General features: G+C 36.6%; 1 protein-coding gene across 1 annotated transcript in view; it reads right to left on the bottom strand.

Annotated features, from left to right (window-relative positions):
• SGCE (sarcoglycan epsilon) overlaps positions 1-25,215 on the bottom strand; it is a 32,664-nt gene that overhangs the window by 6,000 nt on the left and 1,449 nt on the right. The window contains 9 exon segments of the mRNA XM_068210827.1: positions 959-1,147; positions 1,844-1,870; positions 2,616-2,827; positions 5,965-6,127; positions 7,927-8,125; positions 8,966-9,038; positions 11,741-11,898; positions 14,015-14,137; positions 17,966-18,070. Coding sequence (XP_068066928.1) covers positions 959-1,147; positions 1,844-1,870; positions 2,616-2,827; positions 5,965-6,127; positions 7,927-8,125; positions 8,966-9,038; positions 11,741-11,898; positions 14,015-14,137; positions 17,966-18,070 — 1,249 coding nt within the window.

Raw genomic sequence — 25,215 nt, 5'->3', positions numbered from 1 at the left:
CTTCTGGGACAGGGAGAAGAAAACACTCCTGCAGCATGGATCTACATTGTGAAGGGAATTTAGGGCAAGCATGTGTCAGTTAGGGCTGAGTTAGAGCTGGCACAGGACCAGTACCACTGGGGCCATGCAGGCCTGCCAGCAAAGGAGGCACCAGCTGGAGCTGGTGTTACAGCACAGCACTGGAAAATGCCAGCCACTTCTGAGAGCACTGCCTCAGATCTGCTCAGCCCCAGGCACCTCAACCAAACCTTTGCAGAAACGCCTCTTTGCTACAGCTCTATGGACTTCTTTGAATTAGAACATAAGCAAGCATTGGTCTGCCTCACTAGTATCACTAAGTGAAACTTGGTGTCTCCCTCACACATAAATAAACTCTAAGTAACAAGAATTAATTATTTTTCTGGTTTCTGTCTTGGAAAGAGAGTGGCAACAATGGAAACAGGAGAGAGCTATGAGCATTTTTCTTGGCAAGCCTGAATTATCCGTGTAATGGAGTATGTTCTTCTGTTCAATGTCAGCGTTTCAAACAAACCAGGTGTGACAAGTACATGACTAACCACTTACAAAGTCTGGATTTTCTGGTATAAAACTACCACAAATTTGGTGGTTAGTTTTAAACCAGAACCCCAAAGATATGGGTCAAGAGACAGGGTGTCTAAAATAGAACAGTTTTAATTGATTCTTCTGTCAAAAGTAGTTTTTCTCCAAAACATGCAGAAATCTAACTGTTCCATGCCAAGCCTCTTGCAAGCCTGCAGACTGAAAGCCAGCCATTTAATCTTGTAACAGAAGGCTTTTCTTCCTGCTGGAAATGCAAACATCAGAGCAATCTTGAACTGGACAGTCATTACTGAATCCTCCCACAGCGCACACATTTCGGAGGACAAGCACTGGAATGTACAGTGAGGTCATGCAGCACAGTGAGCATTGAGGACCAGAAGTGAGCGTGAACACTTACTGCTGTGTCTGCATCAGAGGCATGCTGGTGTTGTCGTAGCTGTCCGTGTGCAGGGGCGGGACGATCTCGCCCGTCACGGGGTGGAACACGGGCAGCGTGGAGAGTGGCCACGCGATCTCTCTGTTCTTGGACATGTCACGGAGCTCTTTGGTTGATTTCTGTATAGCACTGTGGTGCACCAACTGGATGCTGTGTCAGAAGGAAATAAAATAGTGAATACATACTTTAAGTGCTTTTTCAAAACAGAGAGAATTTTGCAATTTTTATTATTATTAAAGTACAAGGACTTTGATGCATGATACAGACTACAGTTAAACAATTACAATCTTCACATAGTTAAATTAATAAATATTTGATTATTTTTTTAAGGCAGTATTTATTCCATTAGATTTGTCTCTCTGAATTGATATTTTTCATAGGATTCAAGACTGTGCAGTTTGTGGCTGATGTTCCATTTATTTGCTGCAGTTAAAGTTTTGGTTAACTCCTGATTCTTGTGGTAGATTCATAAAAGCTTGTAAATCAATTTTAAAACACTCCATATTATAGGCAATGGATACCTTCCAGGATATTTCTTCTCTTGTTCACTGCCTTTAAGAGACAGGTTGGAAAGTCCAATAACCAGGAGTATTAATTGCACATTAACATATTTATTCTAACAGCACTATTTTATTTTGAATTACAGTCTTTAATTTCAAACCCTTTTTATTCTGGTCTTCTATCCTTGCCAAGACTCTGATTTAAAAGCAGCTTTCACATTTATGAATTAAACCATGAATTAGATAGAATGAAAGAAGATTATGACACATATGTATGAAGCATGACAAGCTACTGAGAATGAAAATTAAATGGTAAAAGAAAAATAACAGGAAAGAAGACACTTACTCTGGTGTTTGCATGTTTCTCTTTTCCCTAAAAACAAAACAAAATTTATGAATTAAATAATAGCATTGATAGTTGGAACATTAATCTATCTGATGATGAAAACAGTACATGATATAGAAATGCTGACAAGGTTATTGCTAAACGCAACTTGGCAGCATTTGCAACAGGGTTTATGATGAGGCCTTGATGAACGCACGTAGAGAGATGTGATGTGACAGACACACACAGACACACACACACAGGGAAATGAAAAATGCAGGTTAAAGAACAAGCTTCTGGCTAAAAGAAATTCTGTGACAAAATGAAATTGTAGTTTGTGTAAGAAATGGTAGAAATCACGTTACTTGCTGCTTTCCTTTTATGTTTTTCTTTGATAATATGTCTAAATTCAGTTAATCTCCTCAACCACGTTTATGTTATGAAAGTTAGCATTTTAGAAATTACTTAATATTCTCCTGAACCAATGATCTTTTATTAGTATTTTATTTGCTGGGGGCATTTTGGAGAACTGTGCACATGTAGAGATTTTGGGGAGTTTTGTGCATATTAAATATTTAACCCTTTCTAGAACAACTAAAGGCCCTACATTCACTTGCTTGGAAATTAGTGCATGTGCTTAAGTGTAAAATAGTTCAGTATTACAAGCAGATACCTTTTGGCCTGTTTTAAATGTTTGTAATGAACTGAATGGAGATATTCTAACAAATAACCTTCTATGCATTATAATCTCAGAAAAATCAAGAGTTACTTATTAGCATGTTAAAGTACTCACACTCCTTCCCGTCGGCAGCACATGACATAGGCAAGTATTAGAAAAAGCACCAGTGCTATTGCCGAGGGCACTGCCAGTGTAATTAGGAAATCCGAGTAATAGTCTCTGCTTTTCAGTGTATCAGAAGGTGGCTTGTATTCTCCACCATCAGGTAATATTCCCTCTCCACGAATCACTTCCTGAAAGGTGGAAACTTGTTTTGTATTGTCAACCTGATACCCAGGGAAAAAAAGAAAAAAAAAAAAAAAACACTATTAAATAACAAAGTAACATAATGTAAAAACAGGCAGGTATTTAACTAACCATAAAATATAAAAATATCCATATTATTCATTTTACAGACTCTATACAATTTAATCCAACCACTCTTTTTTAAATAATAGAAGCTTACATTTTATGAAGCTTCTGATCAGTGTGATAAGTAATGTCAGAATGTTACTACTCTCTTTTGTGCCTAGCAGAGATACCATGTCTTTTACACATTAATTTTAGGCATGTCTCACACAAACAGTATTTGAGTACAGATTCGGTAAAGGTCTTTAGTGCAAATTAATTAACTGATTCTGTTTTCTTTTTGATTAATTAATCCATTTCTTACTAGTCTTCCTAAATAACAATATTGTCCTCTCTTGTATAAAAGTGGCAAAAATGAAGAGTCACATACCTACAATGTTGTTCCTCCTTCTTCATATCACACCTTACATCCAGAGCTCAAATGAGGACAGCTCATTGTCTCCCTCACACAAATTCAATTAGCCTCCAAAAGCTGCATTCCTGGTCACAATCTTTGTGTGTGTTTGTCTGTACCCAATGATCCTAGAAATACAAACCTCTTTTGCTGCTAAATTTCCTATTGCTTTTGATTGCCATTCTGAGATGACTTAATTTTCTGCATCCATTTTTTTGTTATCTTCAGCTAGATGTTACTGTCAAATTTCATCAGTGCTAGCTTTAAGATCATTAATCTCCAGATCATTAATACAAATAAAATATATTTGCTTACATGCTTGACCTTTTGTCTGACTTTTCAGAGAAGAAATCTTGCAAATGATGGTCACTTCTTTATAATTTACACTTCAAGTCATAAAATGCTGTATTACAGCTTAGGCAATGAGTGAAGAGATTTTTATGAAATTCCGGAAATCCTGCTGAGCTTCAAACATGTGCACACACACACACATATGTGTTTTTTTAACAAAAATTGGTGCATTCTCTGCTCATTAATTCCATAGTATCTTATATGTTAGGTACACTGAGTTCCATCTGGCTGCTTAGCTGAATCTCAAACCCTAACAATGCACAAAAAATATCTACTTATTGATCTGACTGACAGAGGACTGTCAGAGAGCAGCTTCAAGTGGAGCATTTATTACATTGCCCATCCTTGCAGAATGTGGAACTCCCCAAACTTACATCCACTCTTTATTTGGGTGCTAACTGCCAGCACCACCTCATAAACAGTGTGAGGATGAGGACATGATGGCTCTATTTTCTATCACTTGTTGAAATTGTGGATATTGGAAACAGAGCTCAACTCCCAGCCCATAGATCGGGGGAGAATTTTCTGTCTCTCAGCTTGCCTTCTGAAAAGCAGACTGTGATTAGATAGAGGGAAGCTTGGTTCCCTTTTCCCTTTGATGCAGCAGGTTACAGCAGAAATGCTGCTGGCAACAGTAAACACCCCTAAGACAGTTTAAATTCAGTTACTGTGGCACACGGCCAAAACAAGTGCTGAATTCCAGAAGGTTGTGTTATAGCTGCTGCAGAAAATAACACTTCTCTGAAAGCCTTTTCCTGTTACACATCCCAGGGTGATCTCTGCTTTTCTCAAACCGGCATGACAATGCTGCTTCATGATTAGTTTATGAGCCACTGCCACTATCAGGGATTTTTTTTCTGAAGAAGTACTCCTAACCAGCTTCTTTTCCTTCTGCATGGGCACAGCTGACTGTTCTTGCATTAGTGCAATATCCCTATGCGGCTTCTTTCGAAATTCATCCTGTTTTCCAAGACTGTTTCTCCAATTTCTCAAGACCTTTCTGTCCTTCAATGCACCTGCAGATCCTTTCACTTTCATGGGGAACTACGTATTTAATTTAATAAGCATATTCCATCATCCAGCTATTAATGAGGAATAGCCAGGAATTATTATTAATTCTGCTATGATTATGGCTACCAACTAGCTCTCCACTATTTCCTAGCTTCATCTAGGTCATGTTCCTGAGCTTGCTTGTGAGACAGTATCAAAAAACCTTACCAAGAAGGAATGACATGTGCTGTACCACCATGGTTCTACTTCTTCCTTGTAGAAGGAAATGGAAGACTCGATATAGTTTGTTCTTGCCAAAGACCAGCTGCCTTCTGCTATTTTTCAGGTGCTGGTATTACTGTGTACACTTGGGCCTTTTAAAATTTCTCAGTGGAAAGCCAATGAAAAGCAAATAATCTGGGTATTCTTTTGAAAGAAGTATTTTCCAACATTTTAGAACCTTTCCTAATTTATAGTATATAGGCAGAAAAGACTGGAAGTTATCAATCAGTTTTGTGTATGAATACCTTTCCTTATACTCAGTAAGTTTTTTCCATCCAGTGTTTAATACCTCCCTTTCAGCTTCCTCCTGAGTAATGTCTGAAGCAGTTCAACAACCATCTAAGTTTATTTTATATACCTTCACCATCATCGTTCAGATTTATCTGAAACATTCTCTTCCAATACCATATTCTTTTTTTGATTTTCCTTACAGGAATGAAAAAAAAACAACCTTAAAAAGCCTCTCTGGGAATTAGTCTCCTTTCACGGCAAATAGTCTAGTGTTTGGTTATCTTTTTTCTTGCATTTGACTGCGAAGAATGTTCCTATTTATTATTTAATTAGTCAACATTTATTTCATCCCTTTTTCTATTTAATATTTAACATAAAATATGTTTTAGACAATATTCAGAAATAGTTTTTTAACAGCATAGTATTAATTGGTCAGTGAAGAATCAGTATCTGAGAAAACACATATGTATGCACACACTTTTTAGGGAAGTGTAACCAGCAGCATCAGCATTCTGAATTAATGAATTACACCTCTCATTACTTTTACTTTTCTAAGCCCTGGAGTTCTCTGGCCATTTATAGAATTCACTGCTAGTGAAAACAAATACAGTGGTTTCACTGGGGCTCAACTCTAATGGAATTTAGCCTACATATCAAAATCTTTTCACAGTCTTAAGAGTGTCTACTATGTGGAAAAAAATATCAGTCACAATAAAGTGGAATTGGTAACACTCTCTGACCAGACTGGCAAAACTCTTACCTGTACTTCTACAAATATCACGTTTATGCAATAATAAAATAACTCACCAGAGAGATTTTACACCAGTCAATATGGAATTGAGTACGAAATTTTTTATCACAGGTTATTACAGGCTCCATTTCTTGACTGCATCTCAGCTGATTTTGTGGGTTTTCCACTTCTCGTAAACACGAAGAGAAAGGAACATCTGCCCCAACCATCACATACACACTGCAGAAAGAGATGAGTGACAGACCAGCAGGATGTCTCACAAATCCCCAAAGGACAATGATGTACTCTTCCAAATATTACTGCTGTATGCAGTAACATACAGCTGTTAAAGATTGAAATGACTTTTTAAAATCATTTTCCTTCATACTATACTTTTATCTCTTTAAGCATACAAGTAACAGACTGAAATCAAAGGACTTTCCTAGCTGGTTATTACAATATATTCTGGTTTGCTTGTTAATGTAAATGTTTCAATACCATCAATTGTGCCAATTTCTATGAATCTAAAGAGCTCAGAGTGTGGCTTCCTCAGGTAAGTAAATCAGTACTATTTTTGAAAATTATATTAAAATAGCATAATTTTGTTTTAAGGAAATCTTTAATCTTACTCATCATAGTTTTTTTAGAGTTTCTTCCCATGTTTTCAAAATAAATTCACAATAACTAGTTATTGCTAAACCTAATACAAATATGAACATGCTAACACCCAGCTGCTTCTGAAAGAGGCCATACTGTAGCTATGCATGGCCAACAAAATTTGCTTCAGAATACTGAAAGCTGAAGGTAAACCTAATACTTGATTCAGCATTACCATACATAAAATAAGAGCTACTACACTGATGGTATTATTCATTGTCATATTTAGTATGGAACACTGCTGTAAGATACAGTCTGCTGCACCAGGTTATAATGTACCAATGGATTCTGTAACAGAAATCAGGTCCCAGTTGCCACATGTTACAGTAGGCATTATCTAACTAAATATTTGAAGTGCAGCCATTTGTATTAAGTGACTCTGCTATTACTCTGGCTAGTATAGAAGTCACCTTCCTTCTTTAAATATGCTCAAAAACTCCAGAGACACAAAAGGGCTCTGAAAAAGCCAGTATTTTCTGCACACCTCTCATGTTTTGAACCTTCATCCCTTTCTTAGATACTATTTGACTCCGAATCATCCAAAGTGATCTAAAAATAACTAGGCATCTTCACTTTCACCAGGGAAAACCATATTTGAAAAAACTGAATCCTTACTAGTTTCCTGTTAAATACTGGTCAGAACAGTATTTATGGTTACAAATCACAACTGGAACCAGTCCATTCCAGCAGTTTGCACTCAGTACCCTCAGCTCCCCAGACATCTTACAACTTTCAGAAGAAAAGTCAACAGTGCTCTTGAATCACCTAACTAACTCACTTAGAGAGTACAGCTAAAAATTACGGTTATATGCAAACTGCTCTCAGAAACTGAAGTGTCTCTGCTCTATCATAACTTGCTTCAAAATTTTGAGTTTAATGAATTGGGAATGGTTAAAATTTTGAAAAGCATGGCAAATGACTACTCAGAAGTAAAACTGGGATTACAAAAAAAAAAACATATTTACTACCAACTCATTTATAATTAATGGAATTTATTAGTATTCCTTAGATTATAACATCCATATATAGGAACTGTGCCCTGTTGTAGTGGTTTCTAACAAAATAAACTCATATTATAACTGGGGCTCAGAACATGAGTAAACTTTTCATATTTAATTCCAAAACATAAAACAGCAATTGCAAATTATCTAGAAAATTATGAAAATAACAATTATCAAGAAAACTATGAAAAAACCAATTAAAATTTTTTAAAAATATTATTTGAAATATATTTGAAAAAATATTAGGCTTCTGAGTAATATATTAATCATATAATATTAAAATATATTATATTTGAAAAATAATATTTGAAAAAATATTAGGCTTCTGAGTAACACAAGAAAAAAAAGTGAAGCAAAACCATCATATTGACACATGCTTACCCTTCTTTCATGTCATTAATGGGAAGTGGAACTCTCCCTCCCCTGTCAAGGGCAGAAGTAATGTTTATAGCATTCAAGCGTTCTGGCTGCCATACATTTTTCACTGCTCCGAGGAAGTCACCAAGAACTTCACTTGCCAACATTTCTTCTACATTCATATTCCTTATGAAGAATTCCGCTTGATATGGTAAAGGAAAATCTACTTGTGGTGAAAAAGAGTGTTGCATTAAACAAAGGCTCCATAAATTCAAAAATAAATCTTCAAAATATCTGGAGTAATGATTAATATAACTCTATTTTAAGATTGATACACTTTTTAAAAAATCTTGTGTTTGAATTAGCTAATTTTGAACCTATTGTGATTATGTTTAATTCAATAGAGAGTACCATTAGCTGCTACTTGAGCTGAAAACCTTCAGTTATTTATCAACCAACAGGGATATGAAGAAGCAGACTAGAGGAAAAGAGTCTCAGTTGGTAAAACTTCATTAAACAGATATAATTACATGAGTGCTAATTCGGGGGTCAAAACCAATCTGCACCAAAAATGGATTCCAACTTGTGACACTCCAGAATGTAAATATGATAAAGAGAACTAATTTTAAGGTCCAAATGTCCATATATGCCATAACCTGTTGTTTTCTGACTCTGCCTACACAATTGTTCATTGCATAAGGTACACACAGAACTAAGAAAACTAAACAACATGCAGAAAGATACTGAAATTCTTCATGTAAGGTTCCTTTGAAAAGACAAGGGAAATTTCAAATTAGAAGCAGTTTAATGAAAAACAAAGATGGAAACATTTTACTGTGAGTGAAAAAAAAAACATTCCTGAATGACAGAAATAATCTGGATTAAAAAATCAAAATTAATTAAAGCAGGAAAAAATCTCTTACTTCTCCCCTGTGCCTCTGTGTTTGGTTTGAACACCAGACAACTATTTTACAGTGTTTGTCTTCAAAAGGAGAAGCCCATAAGAGAGTTTAGCTGATCTTGCTGATAGTTAAAAATACAACCAGCTATATCCTGTACATACCTTCTGCTGACATTATATTAATGATCAAATTGTGTCTCGCTGTTTCAAAGGTACGCCTGTTATACGCAGTGATCTAGAGTTAAAAAGATTACAAAACAATGCAAAAATGAAAATTATATAAATGAAACATCAGTGAAAGTTAAATTGAAAACTTCAAAATACTTAGCAGTTTTTAAGTACTTTGCCTCCTTATTTTGAAACCTATGAACATTTATTCACTAATATAAAATTTGAAAGATAAGGTAAATTTATTTAATGCAGTACTACCTTCAAGTCAGGATATTGGAATTTTCTTGACCAGTCTATAGCCAAATAAAATTAATGAATATGTGAAAATAATATATTTTGGTCCTAACAGAAGTGTTCTGCCATACATGTGTATTCTTTCTCTTCTGTTATCTTTAACAACCACCATAAGGACAGACTGGTTTCTCCATTTCCCCACACAGCCTCCAATCCCCCCCTCCATCAATACTGTAAGATCTAAATTCATCGATAGCTCCTAGGAAATAAACTAGGAGAGGTTTTTTGAAGGAAAAAATGTTGTGATGCCAGGAATTCCCATCTTTGGGGCTGCTATTTAGTTTTAGCTCTGGTCCCGGTGAAGTCTCACTCCATGTATGGATTCAAAATAATGCTCCAATAAAGTAGATTTAAAAAAAAATCCTGGAATCTGTAAATGTAAGGGAAGTGAAAACTAGGAGATAGATGCAATATTTGTGACTCGTATTTTTTGAAACATACACCTTCATGAATAAAATATGCAAGGATACTAATCTAAAAGTTAAAATATCTAGGATACCTGAAATGCACACAAGTGGTTACTTCACAGTGGTGACTGTACTCCAAGGTTGTACTACGATTAAGGGATCATTCATAAGAAATACAGAACAAGGCTGGATATCAGTATAATTAAGTACTATCTTCTCTACCTTTTTTATCCCTGCAAGGTGATATATCTTTCATGAAATAAACTGAAAAAATCTAATTTTCTTTCTAATTTTAGATTTCCGTTCACTCATTTCAAGAGCAAAGGAGAGGCACAGGAGTGATAGAACTATGTTGCTTCTCAGCAGAGTCACAAACCACTGTGACACTGACTATTTAATAAATAAAAGTAACAGATGTTGCACTTCTTTTAAAGGATTTGAATGAAAAGGAAAAATGCTACGGTGTATCTACTGCAGGTTTGTTTAAGTGGAGAGGGAAAAGCTTACCCAACACAATCAGATCTCATTTAACGTAACAATTTCAATATAAAATTAACAGAAAATAAATTTGAGATTTCTCTAGTCCTAATGCTGCTAATTTTTCAAAGGGTTTCTTCAACAGCAGTTGAACCACCAGTACCCAGAAAATCAAACCCCCGCTCATACAAGCTCTGTACAGGAGCAGGGCAGTACCCACTGGGAGCCTGCACTCCAGCAGTGGGAGCTGCCAGCGTAGCCCACATACCACAGGGAAGGCATGGCAGAGATTGCCTCTGTCCTGAATATTCATTCAAACACAAACTGTCTTTGCACAGCTTTCAAAGGAGCTTGAGCTCAAGAACGTTACCTGCTCTACAGCAAGGCTATGCATAATGCTAGGCTCTCCTAATCATGAGGTCTCCTCTAGTTCAGTGAGCTCCCCATGACATCCCCTCAGGAATTATAACATGATGGAAGTTATATTCAGGCCAGGAATATGCAATCCCTCATCTCAGAGGGCACTAGGAAGAGGATCAAATGCCATCTGCCCTCCTCACACACCACAAAATTAATTCAAAAGCCACATCTAAGACTGGAACTGCAAGGAATTAATTTGTACACTGGGCAAGATTTACTTCAAATATGGCTTGGGGTCATGCTTAGAATGGAGGTCTTGATATAGATCCTAGAACCTAAAAGTACATGCCTTTTAAAAACTGGCAATTTCAAATAATGGTTTCCTCTAAATAAAAATAAGCAAAGCCTGCAAGAACTTCTGTACATGATCAATTCTCAGATGGTATTAGTCCTGCTGAAATCAAAACAGAATCATGAGCATAAAATTAAACATGGGTGAAACTACCTGCAGTATAATTTAACATTCAGAGTTATCATTCTTGAGGAAGAAAAACTACATCAAATGCAATTTAGGGAAAAAAAATACTCATCAAGGGTTTAAGACAAATATACTGTTGAAGCAGCAAAATGGCTGGAGTAAGTTAATGTGCAGATTTCTCAACACTGAACCACACTGTGCCTGATTCAGTCTACTGTGTATGAAATACATGGTATAAAATATTGTCCCTTTTCCCTTGAATTGCTGCTCAATGAATAATTAGTGCTTTAAAATATTTGAATAGTTAACTCTCAAAAATACAGTTTTGTCATTGTTACACTCATATGAATTAGATTCATAAAAGTGCTAACTAAAATAAAACCTATCAATACACATGAATAATGAACAGGGTTTGATGAAAAATAATTGAAAAAAACCCCAAACCAATCAAACCAAAAACCCCAACCAAACAAACAAAAACAAACAAGCAAAAAACCCCCACAACTGCTTATTGAATGAACACTTCCATCTAGTGGGAAAAAGTCTGACCCATATTTAGGTTGAACAAAGTTATGATTCAGTTATTCTTCAAGTACAGTTGCTTACCAAGTTTTTTTGCTCTGTATTTTGAATAAAACTTTAATATGAAATAGCAATTAACTATTCAAGAACAAGGGGGAACTTGCTGACAGTTCTAAACCTTACACTCTAAACCAAAATACATATTTTTGAACTTTTGAAAGCAAATACCTCAATGATGGTTGGCTTGCCCACATTTTCTACAGTTGGTGAGCCATACAGCACTCCATCACTGTATGGTGTCCTTTGTATATAGCGTAGCCAGCCAGGTCTGTCAGGGTAACCCATTAAATTGGTATTAAATGTTATAGGATCATTACTTATTTCACCTAGATAAGAGAAATTATATTAGAATATTTACAAGAAAATGTTAAATGCTTTGATTTTAATTTTTCAACTAAGTAGTCATATTCTGCTTTCACTTGTTTTCTGAATCTTTCTAAGATGAAAAAAACAATTAAAATTTGCTAACCTTTACCATATCAGAAATAAGTGAACTATTACTTAGCACTTCTAGATATTAAGAAATTCATACCTGGAAAGTATAACCAACTGCAGACATAAATGTGCAGGTACTTCCTAGAGTTTTAGCTGAGTGCTCATGTTCAGTAACTATTGGGTCTTAATTTTAGAGCTCAGTTCCATCTCAAATTGAAGCATCTAACCTCCTTACAGACAAATGCACAAAGATTTCAGTCCTTTAATTCACCCTCCCAACTTACTTTTATTGATGGATCCAGGTACTTAATGTACGGTAAAGAGTGGCTCCATAATCAATAATGCGTGAAAGCTTCTGTTAGCATTAGGATACACAGACAGGTCTTTGGCACCAACAGCCTGGCAATCGTTTTAATTTAGGGAACAAATTAATTCAAAAAAGGATCAGACATTCCTGTGAACTGGAGCCACTGCTGGTTACTAAATACAGTGGTCCAGCTGTTAAAGCCCCTCAAGTCAAACCAGTACCTTGGTTCTTGTGGTTCTTATTGATACTTTTATATTTCTGGATTTTACTTCAATTTATTTTAGCTTTTGTAAATGAAATCAGGCCTGAACACTACCAAATCCTCACCACCAAGGCAGTGTCCAGCTGAGGCACCCTGCTCTAAAAAAATTCCCAGCATGGGAATGATTTGAGGGAAATTCTGAAAGCCACCTGTGACACATTCTGTTTTGCCCTTCCTTCGTCAAGGTAGGCTATTGTAATGATCCAGCTCCGCAGACAAAAATAAGAGTACCGTGACCTGACCTCATAGGCGTGAATTTCTGACATAATCACAATTGTCTGTGGGAACAGCAATTTCAAAGGATCTGAAACCAGATTCCTATTGCCTTGGAATCACATGAATGTCAAGAGGCTGCAGCTGTAAGACAATCCATCAATAGCAAAATTTCCAAGCTCCTTCCACTTATGTGCCAAAACGGACAAAAAACTGGAACGGAGGCAAACTTTACTCTGCTAGTCACCATGGCATAAACAAAGACTCAGGTATCCGTGTCAGGAAAAACACTCATTTTACAAAGAGATTAAATTTTAAAAACATTTGGGTTTACTCATGTTTACTCAAAACTTAACCAATGCTAACAGAAGCTTATTTTTTCTTCAAAGTGAGTCTTACTAATAGCACTCTCAGATAAATTAAAAAGCTTATTAATGAAACAGCCTTTGATTATGTATGCACTGTACATAGGTTTTTCCTATTATAGGAAAATAGTCATCTTTATATAAGCTAGATACATTTATTCCTTTTCACTGTTGATAAGCATGTGTGGCTGAATGCTCTCTCTCTTCCCACCCCTACCAGATTGCTTACACATATTCTAACCTGTGATGGCCAGTCTTTTAGCTTTAGTATATAGCAAAACCAAACTTAAGAAATCACAGCTCCTTCCCTAAAACTGGTCTGTTTGCTAACATTAAACTGTTCCTAAATACAGGAATAAGGCTGAAGCCAAAGGACTATTTTTAAAAATGAAAGAAAACAGTATTATGAAGTCTCATATTTGATTTATCTTCTATTTTGTCTTATATTTACTATATGCTTTCACATTGCTCCTTCATATAGCCTGATACATGCTATGTCTCAAACAGTGACCAGATAGCATTTTTAACAGACAATAAGTTTCCACAATTTCATATTTAATGCAAAAGTGAAGAAACACTTCTTAATATCAGACATATATAATGGGTTACTACACCTTCCCAAATTAAGTACATTTTTTCACAATACACAATTATATGCATTTTTTCACAAACAACCACGAACTAGAATATTTTAGAAGTGTAGGACTACACATTTTATTTCATTTGAAGATATTTCAATAGAAACTAAAACCTGTCTTGTTTACCTTATATGTTAAAACACAAGGTATGCTAAATAGACTTCAATTTTTTATGACAATATTTTTTCTGCATATAATATGGAAGATCTTAGCATCTCATACCAGGCTTTGGGTAAGGAGGAAATTCCCCCTTAAAGTACTCTCTCTCCAAAACATGAACAAACAGAACTCCAGCAGAAGGGTATACATTCCGATCAGAGTGCACCTTAGACAGAATTGTGTACACTGAAAAGCAGAAGGAGAGATAAGAGACAGAAAAAAGGCAAAAATGAGACATGCTCTAGGTAACTTCATGCATTTCAACAGCAATGCGGGCATCTGGGAGAAGGAAAGCAACAAATATTAGGCACCTGTTAATAAGATTTTTAAAAGGTTATGTAGATAACAGAACACAGAGCAAACCCTCTCTTTGCCCAACAGGATCCTTTCCAAGACTGCAATAAACAAAACTGCCTATCTCAAAATTTCAGAAGTGGTATAAGCTCTTTATTTTTATAGTAATTTAAAAAAATGAGGAAGGCAATTGTAATTTTATAGTTGGTTTATTTTTAATATTACATTAATAAAAGTACACTAAATGAATTACACAGTCATGTTTTCCTGATATTTTACATAGAGAAAGCAACAGAAGAATACAGAGGAACCTTACCAATCGACAGTTGTCATTCCCCACTGAAGAGAAATGGCAGATTTTTCAATTCTTGTGCAGAAAAGGACATAGCAACTCACTTCAGCTGATTTCTATGAGTTCTTACAGCTAGACTTTCTCAGACGACCAGGGTAAAATACTAAAACTTTGGTTAGAGAGCTCTTTAATGAAGATGTTGGGCTTGTATTGAAGGATAAAACAAAAGGACAAGGGTATTTATTGGCCAGTCAGGTGAAACTGATTCCAAACAAAAAAAGTGAAGCCACATTTTACAGGACTGAGAATCAAAAACGTAAAGAAAATTCAGAACAATCAGCATATATAAAAGCAATAGGGTGGGTTTCATTTAATACAAAATTCACTGACAAGGGCATAGCTTTTTTAGGTATAACACATTTGATGCAGAACTACATACATATTTTAATGAATTAGAAGAATGAAGAAATCATTACAAAATTAGATGATAAGAAGCCACTTTATCAACAAATTTCAACATGTAAGTATAAACAGAGAATACTGATTTAGTAGGTGGTTCTCAAGGTGTCTTAATAAGATTGATTGTAGCTTGTATTACTAATTTTATTACTACTGAATTTTAATTTAATGCCCTGAAAGAACTGATCATTGCTAATAGATTTTGTCAGTGAGATGAAGATTACAAAAGTAGTAGATAAAGATGGTTAGCCACAGACAATCACACACAGCTACCAGCCTTGCTTGCCAAACTGGAAGAAACTTCATGAGGAATCACATCTCCAAAAGCAAATTATAGGCCATACAGCATGGAGGTGCTGACACTGGGAAAACAGACTCCAAAAGAGAGTCACTTCAGAGACATTGTAACAAACTGATAGGAATAAACTTGTAGTTCCCAGAAGTGCAAATTTCAACCTTGGATCAATAAGCAGGACATATTTGAAATGTGGCTAAATCTCATGTAATTCTTCAATGCTGGTGTAATTTTTTAATCCTGGTATAATTTCTCCAGCCTTATAATTATACCAACTTTCCTACTTGAGATCTGCTTAAAAAGGCACCATTAATTAGGCAATAATCACAGGCATTCCAGCCCTCACGCCACGTACTCTGAGTGGAATCTCTCCCACCTAATTTTAGATGCCTACAGAAACAACATCCACCACTAAGTTAGTCAGGCTCCTTTTATAGTCAGTGAAGAAGAAACAGATGCTTCTAGGGGTTGATTTATTTGATTTCTCCTGTAAAGTGAGATGAATCATGTCCTAGATTCCAGGCTACACTGACTAGATCTCCATGGACTGCAGAGGCATCTGAGAGGAGATGCAAACATCTGTAATGTAGGCCTCCACATTTAGTTACATACTCCCCACTCTTCAAGCTTAACGTTGCAGAATGTATAACTCTGGATATACTACTGATCACATTCCACAGCATTTGCTTTTTTGAAAGCCACTTTTAACACAATAATGAACAGAGCACCTTTCTAATAATTTTATCCTAGTGACAAAATTAAAATGATCCTGAAATGTGAATTGTTACAATTCTGTATGGTTAATAAAACAGTTACTGTGATTTTCATTATGTAGACTTACATACACTAACATCATTGATTTACTTACTTAAAATTAGTAAATTATTATCCAAAAAACCTCTGCACTCAATTCCGTGAATGAGCCATAAACAGTACATGAAGTTCACTAATTTCCTTTAAAATGCTTTAAAGAAAAACTGAAAAAGTAACATTAATAGAACAGAAGAGCTGACACAAATATGGTGGCTGGCTGAAAGTGCATCAAATACCTAGAAAAGTTTATTTTTCCACTTCTGATGCTTTTTCTCTACAATGAAAATCCATTTCAAACAGGAAGAACAGTGAAAAAGAAATGTGCATTTTTTCTCAGTAAGCAATTCTTTCAGGAAGAAGCAAACATAATAAAAATCAGCAGTTACTGAAAAAAAAATATAACACTTATTTTGTCTGCTATAGGAAACCTATTACCACCTCTAAATGCCTGCCATTCCTAGCAATGAGACATTCCCTGCTGCTGAAATAAGTATACCAGTAAGAATTTGATGCAGAAATAAAACACTGATCTTGGTGGAAGTCTAGAAACAACTCTCAGAAGGAAAAATCCCAGAAACCTGTTTTATCTTTTAATGACAAACACATCATAATGACACAAGTATGGTGACTAAAAACTGAGACGTTCTTGCCCTCCTTGTCAAAGATGTCCTCCTTGTCTTTCCCCCAAGAAGTTTCTTCAAAACCAGAAGGAAAATGATGAGTCTTCAGTCTACTGCAGCTATCACTAGCTTTTCAATAATGAAATAAGGGAAATGCTACTTTCTTCACAAGCTTTGAAAACCCTCAATTATTTTCATGAGACTGAGACAAGATGAATGTGCAATCATCATCTTGGGTGATCTAGGGATGAAACGGAATATACTTAACAAATAGATACTAATCTAATACAGCAGACTGCCAGCTGTGAATTGTCTGGGCAAATTCCCTGTGGTAGATAAAAGTCTCAGGGACTGTGAAAAGCTTCTGTAATATTAATCATGGGAAATTAAAAATCTTCATTACTTAGGAACACATCAGATCCCTGCTAGAATCAGCTACCATTGACAGCACTGCTTCCCTCCTTCTTGTCTTCAGATCGCTTGGAGGACTTTCTGTAGATTCCAATATCTCCTTATAGGTCTTGAACACAGGCACAGCCAGGAATTCAAACAGGATTTTATCAGCCTGCATCCCAGAGCCTGTTACCAGAAACAGAAAACCCCCATCTCCAGAAATTTCACCACGTTGGTTGCAGCCTGTATGCCGATGATCCTCACGAAAGAATTCACCTGGAAGTTTTTGGGGTTTTTTTTCCTAGAAATTTCAGTTGGCTCTCTCCCCACTGATATTTAGCAGATGAAGAACAATCCCAGAAATAACTTGATCTGGAAGCTAATCCAGACTGCCTGCCTAGATGAGCAACAAGTGCAAAGCTTCTTCAAAGCCAGTGTGCACTAGCTACAGTGTTTGATGTGTACTTGCATAAATGACAGTAAAATAGTCTTTTTACATTCATGTGTGAGAAGACTTTTTAAAATTGTTACAGAGAAGTTATTGTATTAAGCAAACTGCAGAAGTGTCTTCAAGCAACCAGCCATGATAAGAAAATGTGCAGTATTAGGTATAAACACAGCCATTATTTCAAGCAAAGCTACAGGAACAGGAAAAGTCAGGGAAGACTAACAAGAACACGCAGGTCTGTGAATATTTGAAGATTGAAGAAATGTACAGTTTTCCAAATTACTTACCATAAAATAGCACCCTACTCCTAAAACAAGGACATGACTGGAAAAGCAAGAGTAATATTAAAAGCAGGTTTGCTTGAACCAGCAGGGTATTTAAATTTACAACCTAAACTCACCATTCTTCGGAACAGCCTTTATTCTGCTGATAACATAACTGTGGGCTCGCTTAGTCGTCCAGTTAACAGTTCCATTATTGCCATCAGCAGAGCTTAGCAAAATAGCTTTTTACAATAAAACAAATGCAAAACAAATAAATTAGTCAGATCAACAAACTGCCATAAACAATCTGATCAGATGGGATCAGACACCTTCTACTTCTACCTTCTTCAGATCATATTTCGGTTTTAATCAAAATTTAGGAACCACAGGTCAAAAAACAGAGGTGATTGGTTTGAATATATAAATATATAATAATCTTTCCAACAATCATCTTTTTGACACCCATTTTTCTAAATAAGCTAAGTTTACACTAAATACATAAACCTCTGCAGACACTTCTGGTGACATAATTGTAATGATAACAAAGATGAAGAAGACCATTCTCTAATAAATATGTTTGCACTGACAAAACCTCACATACAGGCAAAAATATATAAAGTAGCTTTCACTGGAGAGGTATATTTTGGTCAAAGTAGGAAAATTAAAGTAAGCAAGCTTTGCTTTTATAATGATGCTTATATAAAGACACATGGGGCTGATTGCCTTGCAGGCATAACCAATAATCAATTTTGCAAAAAGAACCCATTAAAAATGGCTGCCTACAACCCACACAACTAGAACACAGCTTGAAATCAGCTGGATACACACAGCTGAAGGTAGGAGTTTTAAATGCAGTGAGGAGCAAATGATTACTGGAGACAGAAAGCAGCTGTGGAGCTGACAGAAAGACTCCACCTCACCAGCAGCAGAGGTGCCTGAGAAAGCTCCCTCCTCACTTCCCACTTTTTGTTCCTGTTCTTCTGTGATGAATAATAGGTATACCAGCTGTACAGTCACATGCCAGCTGAAAGTGCAGAGGGAAGGAACTGCAGGCAGGTGCTAGGAAAGCAAAAGTGGCCATAATGAGTGGGTATTTTTATTTTGAAATTATTTGGGAGTGAGAACTCATGTCAAACCCTGGATCAAAGATATTTTTGGACTACCGTCTTAATATCCTTGTAAAAACAGCAATACCAGAAACATCAAGGAGCAGTACTTGTGTACAGATACACCAGTTTGCAGGAAGAAATGAACACTTATTGGAAAACATGCACAGTATATGAAAGAAACCTAAACATCTGTGGAAAGTTCTGACCTGTTACAGCAGGCAGCTATTAAATTAGTGATAAGACATTCTTCAAACAGAATTCAGGAGGCCAAACAGATCTGGCTTAAGAAGTAATAAATGTACACCACACTCAATCTACACATGTAGGACATATACCTATTATTGATAATTTACACAAAATATCTAAAACTGAATTGAGGATGAAGTGTAATTTAAAAGTGCATTTTAATGTACCTTTTATTTTATTATTTATTAAATTTAATAATTTGATTAATGCAATAATTAACATACCAACACAATAATATTTCTAACAACTTTTTCCCTGATGAACAGATCTGCACATATTGCAAGTCTTAATATAATAACATCCTAGGGACTGTGAAATTTAGTACTGCATAGGACTTTGTGTAAATATTAGTAATTCGTGAAAAACTCAAGAAATTCCTAAAAAGATCAAATAAAGTTGTTCCATTATTCCAACAGGATGAGCTGGGTAATCAGAGGCTTGTCAGCTACAAACCAGTACCAGACAAAACAATTAATACAAGATTAGATAACTAAATTATTAAATGAAGAAAAGTATTAGTTATCACAGTTCTTGTCAAAATTATTATACTTATCACAGTCCTTATTTAATCCTTATTAAGGATTTAACGCATCTTTTTAGACACTTTTGGTGAGCCCACAAGTTTTTCCTAATAAAGACAGCAATAATGACATTACCCTTAGCTACACAGCTTGTCACTTAACACTTCAATTGAAAAAGTAGATACTAAATCATTTTAGCATATTTAAATGCAATTTAAAAAAAAAAATAAATACAAGCTCCTCAATGTGTTTTTCAATATAAATGATCAGTAAGTGTCTTTCATTTGGGTTCCAGGTTTGGCTGTGTGGATTGAAGAAGTTACCTGTCTACCTCTACATGCTACGCTGCATTTAACAGGGAAACTGGAAAAGAACCAGTATGCCTGTTTTCAGATCCTAGAGTTTATAGTGTGATGTTTTCATATATATCACCACTGATTTGATTTCAAGTGACAGATGTGAAAATCAAAAGAATAGGGCTGCTAAAAAGTTAATTTCTTATATGAGCTTTCTATTGGGTCTCAAAAGTTTTGGCACTAGCCTTATGTAACTGGTGTGGAGAGAAGAGAGGCAGGATAGAGATGGAGATGGGGAGGGAGACAAAGGATTATTTGTATGTATCAAATATACTGATAGAATTTGCAGGTAAAAACAAAGGCTAGGAGACTGACAAATAATAGAGGTGACAGAACAGTCTGCATTGTCTGGTAGAAAGGTGATCAGTGATGTGCAGTTCAGTAGAATAAAATGTAACTGCACAGCAGGAAGAAAGGCAGCAGCATGCCAAACACATACTGTGCACACACAATTCAGGGATGCTCAGCTTGGGTAACAACCTAGAGGTGTAAGTCAGGTTGAACAGAGCTTTCACCATAACACTGGCTAGAACAGCTGACATGTAAACGGCAACATCAAGGAAGAACATGCAGACTTTATTTTTGTACTTGACACAGATATGATCCCTGTTCAAATGCTCTGTCTAGCAGAGCCTTCAAGAAGCAACTGACAACACAAGGAAGGTTCTGGGAAGATCTGAATATGATTAAAAGATGACAAAAGAGACCTTATACTACAGAATGCAGGGATTCAAACTATGCATTTTATCAAAGAGACAGTTTAGAATTAATTTAATCAGCCTTGTACTCACGATGAAAAGAATGCTAATAGTGTCAGGTTCTTCAGTGTGTTACACATGTTGCCACAGTTGCTGGAGAAGCCACCACTGCCTTCAACAGCAAGAGCAAATTCATAGCTCTGTGCCTGGGACTTGAACACGCCCAGGTGAAGCACATCACAGTTTTTTCTTCTTTATGCAATTATGTTTTTCTTTAAATTATTCTTTAATTATAATTGTGTTGATTATAAATAAAAATCACATTTATATTAATTTATATTCTTTTTCCCCTTTTTAAAGTATATTTGCATAATATTTAGCCACTAAATATTTAATAGAGTGGATACCCACAACAATTTCTGACCACGTAACAATCAAAAAAGGACACAAGTATCATGGACCAATTTCACCTTCCTCATTTCTTTACTGCACTCTGATCTCCAAACAGTATCCTGCACCTCTGCCTATCCTCTTACTCCTTCTTCAAAGTAGGATCTCAAGCCCATCTCTCCTACTATTAAAGCAGCATATAGCTCCAGCTATCAAATCCAGCCACTTCCCCCCTCTCCTACACCTCCACCTTCCCCTGGGACCTGACATAAACAGATGTTTGTTACTTTGATGCCACAGACCAGGGCCTCGGGCCATGTGTACACTGCCCCTTACTCTTTTATGGCACAGCCCCACTGCAAAAAGCTACCCTTGCACTCCTCTACTGCATATGCCATCTGGCTCAGTCCTCCTTCCTCTGAATTCTGAGCTGGAAGTGCAGATCCATACACAGCACATTTTTCTGAAGGATTGCTGAGAACCACACAGCAAAACAGTCAGAAACTGACACCATAAGTTGAAGTGAAACACCTGTGAAGAGAGAACCACCTGCAAGGTGCTTGGCCCACAGCTGCAATCAAAGCTTGTAGCCAGGCAGTTACTAAGGATCCGCTGGTGGCCACACTGGATACTTGCCCAGTTGATCATATGATCCATAAAAGGAGGCAGAAGTTGCAGCACTCACCTACTCTCCCTCCTCTTCCAACTTCCATGCACTGTCCTCTTGCCTACTAGGTAGTATATGGCAGAAATCTACTATTAATTAGAAGGGATTCTATCAGTGGAAAGTCACATTGAGACTGGATATTTTCTAACCCTCTTCAACAACAGCTACTATGTAAGAAACAGGAATTAATTTGTGTTAGTTCTCCATTGAAGATTGCTCAGGTCCCTCTACATTCCATTTATCCAAACTGTTTAAAAGTCCAAATCAACCCCAGAAATGTTTCTCAGCTCTATTCTTAGTCATTTTCGTTCAGTAGGCAATAGTTTTCCATCTGTTCCTGTGCTATCTACTGGTTACAGTAACATCAGAACATTTCTCCTAAATCATTCAAGGAAAGTAACCGAATAAAGCATTTGTCAGTCTCACTGTTAAACTTCAGCATTTGCATCCATGGGAAGCTACAAATTAACTACTGAGAGAACAAAACCCTTGTGATTCATTAACAGTAGCATTTACCCACCACCACCATTCCCCCTCCTACTGCAGGCCTGAAAAGGAGAACCAAATTAGGTTAGCATTTCCACAAAGGTGAGGAAAACATTGTCAGTTCCTGTAGTTCCAGCTCGAGTGTAACCAAGGGGTATGGCCAGGCCACCCTGGCCATTCCAGGATGTCTCCAACATTTCTATCATCTTTTGATATGAACTATCAGGGTATCCCAGCAATTGCATTCCAGATTTCTGAGGTGGCAATTGTTCTGAAAGACTAAGGGATTCAGAAAAGCCGTTGATTTCAATACACTAAGATTTCTGTTTGCTCAGTAGGTTGTTCTTTCTAACTTCTCAATTTCATGGCTCAGACTGTCAATAAAATAACCTATATTTAAAAGGCATTTTGGCTGTTTGTGCTGCAGTTGTAACAACATTTAGACACAGAATCAAATTCCTATGGAAGTAATCAAAACTAGCAACTCCCTTCTTTCATCTAGAAGTCTGCCAAGGAAGACACTCTAAACTCAGTGACTACTGTAAATTTATCATTCTCTATTCAGGAAGAATCCAAAAGCTCTTCAGATACTGAAAAAAACAGATACTCTTGTCTAGGTTTTAAATCATTTTTTCTTTGATTGGAAATAATCTTTCTTCTAAAGAATGGGTTTTACTTCAGTGACTGCAATTCCTAAAGTACTTTAATGAACTTCCAACCAAATCTAAAAACATTAAGGAGCAAAATTAAGCCTCTCTACACACTGAACAGTTACATCTTCTGCCATAAAGCTGACTTCTTATTGTCTGGCTTTAGGACCTCTAAGATGCCTCCATGTACTGCCTATAAATAATGTGTTTCTGTAATGAAAAGCATATTAATGGAACGGCTACTTTTCCCCTCCTGTAATTACTTATTCAAGTAAGTACCTATTGACAGTAGATTGTATGTATTGACCTGGCTCAGATTACTAGTACAGGCAGCATCTTCATAGGCAGGCAGACATCCAGAGACCGTCTGGAAGGAAACCTGCTTCTGTGCTCTTATGCTTGCACCCACATCAGGAAAAGGGCAGTTGTGCTGTGGTGTTAGTTTGAAAACACCAGACCATCTGTGAAATGTTCTGCCTCCTCGCACAGGGTGCGGCTTAGCAGAGGAGTGTTGCCAACAGCACTTCTGCTGTCAACAGCAGGACAAGTGCAGGGATCTGGTTCAGCCTCCAGGATCCCCGCCCTAGCCAGCGATTTCACAGCTGTTTTAAACTGGCACGTCTGCAGCCCTGCTCAAAGGGGGCATTCCCAGCACATTCTTCATCACCTAGCACACACCAGTAGAAACAATCCCATACCAGTCCTGGGCAGTACATACACTTCAGTGAACTATTTTTGTGGGTCGACTAGTTTTGAGGCAGGTGACCCAATCCATAGTATCACTGTACGAGTTATTTGTCACCAGGGAAAGCAGCAAATAATCCCTAGCTGTGCAAGGGCTGGAGAATGCTTTCTGGCAGCACTGCAGCCTCATGACAAATTAATGTGACCACATAACCACAGCTTGCAAAGTGAGAACTAATGAGCTTCATCCTCATTTTGACCCCTTAATAGGGAAAGGAGACTACAACTCCATTGCTCTACAATTCCCTATTGCTGGGATGAAACAAGGGTTCCAGGGACAACATGGGCACTGACAACTAATTCCAAGTGCAGAAATACAGGGCAAAAACACTGGCCACAGTGACTCAAACAAAGTTTTGATAACCACTCTCTCTGCAGATACATAATATGGGGGCAACTCATTGCTCTGCCAAACTAATATGCCAGACAGCTCTACTAGTGTAATTTAGCAAACTTCTAGGATCTGTTACTATAAAGCTAGAGTCAAAGAACACCTAACTAGTTTCTAGTAGAAATGCTTAATCCTATGTATCACTTCTTACAACGAAGTCCCAGTTTTCCTAGCAGTGAAGCATCATCAGCTTGCATTTGGGAGTCAATACCTTCAATTTGAGTACTATACAAGGCCCCTAGGAGCAACTGAAATCACTCCTACAACCTCTAAATTCTTAATTCTTGTGAAATTCCTGGATGATGAAATAATGTTTGCTTCAAGGAGGACAGGGAGAAGTGAGAGGCAGACAACCCTTCTGACTTGTGGTAGGCGTTATCCTCCTCTAGAAAGCCTTTTTTCATACATCTTTAAGAAATGCAAAAAGCGTAAGTTAACTTTCTTCTGTAGATGAAGTGCTACAACATAAATGGAAAAAACTAATCCATATTAGTTGAGGAGAAATAAAAGAAATCTATTTAGAAGTCCTGTGCTACTTCTCACATGCCATTGTGTCTGTCAGATCTCTCTTGCCTTGTTAAGCAATGCTGCAGTACTGTAGAGTTTACCTAAGATCAGGATTCAAAAGAATGGATTTTCATGCTGGGCAATGCATCTTTGAGCCAGCAGACAAGGTTGGAACTTCTATACTTAGGAAGAATGGAGGTGAGCTCAGGTGAGCTCCTGGGACAGCTTCATTCAGATCAGGAACATACTACAAATCTCCACCTTGCCAAAAAATAAATTTTATATTCATATCTCTTAAAAGAATGTAACTGAAGTTCATGCCTCCTTTTTTACATCAGTTTCAAACCACATATTCTTCTGTTTTAACTAATGAAATCTCACTGAACCAACCTTAGAAACGTCTAAGAGGAAAAGTTATCATGAAAAAACTTTAAGACCTCTTCCCTTACCATGTAGCCTGGAAAGGACTTGTGGATTAAGCTCACAACTCAGCTTCTATAAGGTCGTTTAGTTGGCCTTTGTAAAAAACATTATTTCAGTTGATACTGAAAGCTTATTCTCAATTGTCCTAGTTCTTGCTTGGTTGATATGCCACAATCAGTCATGGAGGGGAAGGTGGAAG

Source organism: Anomalospiza imberbis, chromosome 1, assembly GCF_031753505.1.
Source record: "Anomalospiza imberbis isolate Cuckoo-Finch-1a 21T00152 chromosome 1, ASM3175350v1, whole genome shotgun sequence".
Taxonomy (NCBI): domain Eukaryota; kingdom Metazoa; phylum Chordata; class Aves; order Passeriformes; family Viduidae; genus Anomalospiza; species Anomalospiza imberbis.
Note: the sequence above shows the minus strand (reverse complement) of the source record. Positions and strands in the feature narration are given on the sequence as shown.